The following is a 6,000-nucleotide window of genomic DNA, read 5'->3' as shown; positions in this document are numbered from 1 at the left end:
ACCCTTTTAAGTGTTAGACTGTAGCAGCTTATAAAACCCGTTTGTACTACTGACGTCCAACCCCTCATCAGCTCAGTTGGTAGAGCACTCCACTTGTGGTACTGGGTTCTATACCCGGACGAGGCTGATTTTTTCGGTCGAGCACCAGTCAGCCAGCTGTGCTTGGAGATTTCTGTTTGTCCTTTGTCCCTCTGGTTCCTCCTCTCCAGAGATTACTTTCGTCATTCTTGTCCAGCTCGTTTGCACCTTTGCATTTAATTGCATTATACTCATAACCTGAAATTGCAAGCTTCACCCTTGTCGGTGTTAGACTGGTAGCAGATGATAAGACTCGTTTGCTCTACTGACGTCTAACCCATCGTCAGCTCAGTTGGTAGAGCGCTCCACTTGTAATGGAGTGGTATCGGGTTCGATACCCGGACCAGGCTGGTTTTTTCGGTCGCGCACCAGTCACCTAGCTGTGCTTGGAGATTTCTGTTTGTCCTTTCTACCTCTTGTTCCCCTTCTCCAAGGATTATTTTCGTCATTCTTGTCCAACTCGCTTATACCTTTGCATAGAATTTCATTATACTAATTGAATCCGCTATAATATATTAATATCATGAGCGAACTGAAGCAACTTTGAATGTTTTACGCGAAGAGAGTGATTAATGGTAAAAATGTTAACAAGTAAGGGTCCGAGAATATAAATCCGAGAAGCGCCAGATGATATATATGATCTCAATAAGAGTGGTTGTTTGGGCGAGTTGGTTTGACATCTTATACAATCTTGTGCGCAACAAAGACGAGGACAAAAGCAGAGAAGAGGACACAACAAGGCGCAACTTTCAACTGAATTTTATTGAAAACGTGTTCCGGTATATCTATAGTCTCAACCATCGTTACAATGACAACAAAAAGACAAAAGTAAAGGAAAAAAACACCATGACAGAGCATAACTATCTCGTTCTCAGGAAAAACAATTCCTTCTCCGATAATGCGATCGACGGCATAGCAACACACATGTCTCCTAAATAATCAATGTGCTCGGCTTCTATGATTTCGTGTGTTAATCATAGAAGCCGAGCACATTGATTATTTAGGAGACATGCGTGTTGCTATGCCGTCGATCGCATTATCGGAGAAGGAATTGTTTTTCCTGAGAACGAGATAGTTATGCTCTGTTATGGTGTCTTTTCCTTTACTTTTGTCTTTTTGTTGTCATTGTAACGATGGTTGAGACTATATATATAACGGAACACGTTTTCAATAAAATTCAGTTGAAAGTTGCGCCTTGTTGTGTCCTCTTCTCTGCTTTTGTCCTCGTCTTTGTTGCGCACAAGATTGTATAAGATCTCAATAACCCTTAAATATATGACTGAAACCACAAACCTACCGGCCAACGGGATTTTCCGATAGCTTGTGCACTAAAAAGTCATGGGGCACCAGGTCAAGTGCATTACTCAAGTCAAAATAAATGGCGTCGACCTGTCCATGGTTGGCAACAATGAGGCCAACGTATTTCAAATATTTTTAGTTTGAAGACTTTTACTGTCAAGAAAACCGTGTTGCGATGCACTTAATATTTATTTGAAATAACCAGAAAGGTGCGCTTCTACCACACTCTCTAACAGTTTTGAGAATGTGGTCAGAACACATGCTGTTTGATTTTAACTCGAACAGTAATATGTAAACCAAACAAACGTGAAAAGTGCACTAATGCTGCCTGTGGGGATGAGTTCTAAAACTAAGGGGCTCATATTATAATGGGCTAAACGTCACGACAAGTGAGACAATCAACTAAAAGTAGTTAGGTGGATTTTAGTTAGTGATAATGAAAGTTATGTTTTAAATTAGAAACCTGCAGAGCCTCATCGAAAACTACTAAGTTATAAAATTTTAGATGGACGTATTGCACAATTAAAGTGCGGGTGTGCACTAAAGTCACCACCTGTGCAACAGGGGTAAGGCTGGCGGTGCGAAACGTGGGTGATTATCATCCGTGAAGCACAGCAACCAACTGCAGTATACACTCCGTGCGACGCGACCAGCGCGCCGCCGCGCGGCCATTACCGAAGGTAGGCAGTGAGAGCCCCAGCGAAACGAAACCACGCCGCGCACATCGGTACGCATTGAAGTCGGAGCGGTGCGGTTGCGCTGGTTTAACACCATGAACTGCTGCGGTGTTAAGTGCTCCGATAATTGTGCTTCGTATCTCGTGGGGACGAAGTTTTACAGTTTTTCACCTCGCCGATGTTTTGTGGGACAGCGACAACGATGGGCCCGTGCCGTACGACGCGAGAAATTTGGTCTCCCGATCATGTCTGCCACTGTGTCGATACGGCTGACATATTCTACACTGCCGCTTTGCGCTCTGCGTTTGTTTTTGTGTAGTAACGCCTACATATCTCAGTTCGTACTGAAATGCCATCCCACACTCGCGGGTATGTAGTGCGAATTTCGTTGAAGGAATGCCCTCCAAAGAAAATTCGTCCCCATCGTATGTGTCGATGATATTTCCGGACCAGTGTGACACGCAGTCTGTACTTCATGAAGAAATATTCGGACGGTACAAAAAGTGACAAGATAAACCTAAGGAAGACTACAATGAAACTTGGTATCACTGGACAATCGATGTTTGAGTACCGAAGTTAGGGGGTGTGCTCTCTTTTTGATCAGCCTCCTTTTGGATGTGGGAACGCTCACACCCCGAGTCTTGCAGACAATTTTTTTTTCTCGGCTTTAGAGCCACCTATCTCAAAGTTTTTCGAACTGGAAGTACCGTCCACTGGTCCCTTACTACCTGTAAAGTGTGCACCTCCCGGCCATGATGAATTGTATTCTCTTGACAGCCTTTGACGGTCAAAACCGATTCCCATTTAGTTACGCTGCCCAAAAATATTTCCACCTGGTTAAACTATGCCACCTTTTCTGGGTATAATAAGTGTTTTGTCAAGTTACGGTTGTCCAAGTACCTGTGTGCCGAAAATCAGCCCCTCGCACAACCAGATTACTACAAAGCCCTTGACAGCCAAACCGTGTGTTGGCCGGCAATTTGGTTTTCTCTGCTTTTAAGCCACCTTTCGTAAGGTTGTTACAATTGGAAGTATAGTGCCACAAGTTCCTTCCCACCTATAAAGCCTCCATCTCCTACGACGAGTGGTATTCTCTCGACAACTCTTTCACGGTCAAAACCGTTTCCCATTCAGTTACGCCGCTTAAACCAAATTTCCCGCTGAGAGCAGTTATAGTTGCGGCAGTCTTGCTTTTCGGAAAATTGCTCAGACCCCTTTTCGATCGCAACTAAAAAAATTACCCCTAACAACAACTCAAACTCAATATATAAGAAGCGGAGAAAGTATATTTACCAACAAGCTTGTTTTTAATGTTAATAAAGTTTTGTGAGCTACATGTGTTGTAATGCCCGAACGTCGGCCAAACAGCGTTTGACCCTAACAAATTGTTCCATGAGAAAGTTGTATGCGTCTGTTTTCGTCCCGAATTTGTGTTCACTTTTTTTTGATTGTTCAACTAAATGCCCTTCTTAAATCTGCCCCAGCATTAATGCAACGTCACCCTCTACTTATCGGCTCAAAAAGCAAAAGTTACGTCCGCGCGCGTTTCCGCCGCCACAGCTTCGCACGCGAAAAGGCGCCGCAGGCTGCTGAGCGCGCCTGACTGTCGAACACCAGCTCCTCCGCTAGCAGCGCTACGCGCGTCTTTCAAAGCGCCCCCTAATAGTTCTCGCGCGGAGCGTATACATGGTTTCACCTTGGCTTGTCGCAGAGCGAAAACTACGGCACCTTCGAACCAATCAGTGTGACGGCTGTGAAGATTAACAGCCCTTAAAGGCCGACGCACAGACTTAGTTCCCTGCAGGGAAATTGATCCTCTTAGCGTCATACTTTCGAAAACTGAGAGGGGTGCCATGTTGGGGCATGTTGCAAAGGTGGACTTGATACGGGAAAGAATGCAGTGATAAAAAGTGGAAAGCGTGAAGTGCACGTCGGCCTTTAACAAAGACATGGGGGCGAGAGCGTAACCCAAGCAGATGGAGAAGAGGGGAACGAGGAACTGCATTTTAAGCCGAACCCTCTTGTCTCTCCCAGACGTCACTGTTGTCGCCCTGGGAAATTAGCCCGTCACTCAAACTTTGTACAAAAGCGTTTTTTTCTCTCTCTGCTGCTCATGGCATTGACAGCACTGCGCGCAACTTCGACTAGCAAGTGGTAAAGTCACGTGTCTAGCTTCGACGCGCTGATTGGTTCACTCGGACCGTAGCCTTCGCCGTTTGCCAAGATATGGTGAGATTTTTCGATAGCCGGGAGGCTACGATAGCCGATGGTGTTTCTTCATAGAATAAATCTCCATGTTATAGCCTACGCAGGATTTTCAGTTTTAGGTGTTCATTGGCAGAGACGATGCATTAAACATCTATTAAGGATTCCTGCACTATTGCCTACTTTTTATTATCAAATTTAGGTCATTCGGAGAGGCCTTTTGTACTTGCAAGTCTCCAACTTCGCATCAACTTACGTTCGAATTGCGTTGCACTAAAATTTTAATGTATTAAAAATCACACACGATACTTTCAACATGAGACATTTCATTGCCGTCCTGTGAAGTTACCTTTTTTGTCCAAAATTGAACAAATGTTTAATGTGCACGACACTGGGCACTGCATGGAACACTCCTTTTTAGTTGGAACAAAACTTTGATGCCAAGAGCGCCCCTGTTTCCATGGACGTACCAATTGATATAACCCTTCGAGGCACCGACGATTACCAGCGAGTTTAGAGCACAACCTCAGTAAACTAAACATGCCCGATAACGTATGGTTTATCTTACACATATAGTACGTGTCTAAGCGCGAGAAGCAACACAAAATAAATCTGTCGAAGTACGCCTCTTACACAGTTTGTTAAATTCTAAATTCCTGTGCTAGGCAACTTTGATTTTTATGTTTCTTCTTCCGCTATAAATCGAACTGTACTGCTTTCCTTACAACTTAAATTAGCGGAAAACAAGACAGTGTTACATTAACCTTGCTGAAGTTTTGAAGCCCTTACCTCCATCGGCTGCGGCACTCCTAAGAATGTAACATTGCGGCTCGCTGTATACCACATACATGTCCATATACTGAGGAATTTCCGAAAAATGGAACAAGTCGTCTAGGATATGTTCGGTTAAACGAGATTCTGGTGCACTCGACTGAGGCTTCGCAGCAACACCTGCGTGGGAAAACCATTTTTACAATGAAATTGATAAATACCACAAAAACAAAAATGCTCCAAGTTTGTCGAGCATGAAACCTTAACTTACCCATGTCGGGAAAGGGAGTACCTCTGGAATAGCAGGTGGAGTTATCATACTGAGCGTACGTGTAGCTTCCTGGGGGAACTGGAGTAGCACTTGGGAGTGTTCCTGGTTTTGGGGTACAAAATCACTGTATTGGACTTTCAAAAGAGTTTAGACGATTACGCAGCTAAAATCTTCCGTCTGCACACTAATACTGACCTAGCAGTGAAGCAAAGCAGCAAAGTAAGTGATCACAACTATGTACGTTACTGTAATTAGTAACGTTTTTGAAACTAGTACGCTAGAAAAAAATGCTCGTAACTATAACTGTAACTTGGTTATTACTTGTAACTTGGCACAGTTGCATTTAACTCCGAATTTTCACTTTTGAGCATCACCGCCGAACACTTTAAATCTGCAGAAGCACCTGTTGGTGAGAATGCTTGACTTATTACTAGATTTATTTTATATGACCCTCGAATTTCGTTAATTTTTAGTGATAAATGTAAAGCCTGGCTTGGACTCAAAATGACACTAAATTATTAATGGGGTGCTTCCTGGTCAGCACTCTTGCAATTGAAGCAAACGGTTGCCACTTTCAGAAATTTGACATATGAGACGATTGTCTGAAACAGGCTAAAATATAACCGTAATGTAGTAAATACAGCACGTACTATGATGTTGAACGAAACCCGCTAAAGCTTCTTCGCTGCAGCTGTTCGC

General features: G+C 43.6%; 1 protein-coding gene across 1 annotated transcript in view; it reads right to left on the bottom strand.

Moving 5' to 3' along the window:
* Nucleotides 1-5,013: 5,013 nt before the first annotated feature.
* LOC121838224 overlaps nt 5,014-6,000 on the bottom strand; it is a 40,830-nt gene continuing 39,843 nt past the window's right edge. The window contains exons 4-5 of the mRNA XM_042294321.1: nt 5,302-5,403; nt 5,014-5,210 (exon numbers count right to left, since the gene is read on the bottom strand). Coding sequence (XP_042150255.1) covers nt 5,014-5,210; nt 5,302-5,403 — 299 coding nt within the window. The remainder of the gene's footprint in view (nt 5,211-5,301; nt 5,404-6,000) is intronic.

This window comes from Ixodes scapularis, unplaced genomic scaffold, assembly GCF_016920785.2.
Source record: "Ixodes scapularis isolate PalLabHiFi unplaced genomic scaffold, ASM1692078v2 PGA_scaffold5__190_contigs__length_132052651, whole genome shotgun sequence".
In the NCBI taxonomy this organism is placed as follows: Eukaryota; Metazoa; Arthropoda; class Arachnida; order Ixodida; family Ixodidae; genus Ixodes; species Ixodes scapularis.
Note: the sequence above shows the minus strand (reverse complement) of the source record. Positions and strands in the feature narration are given on the sequence as shown.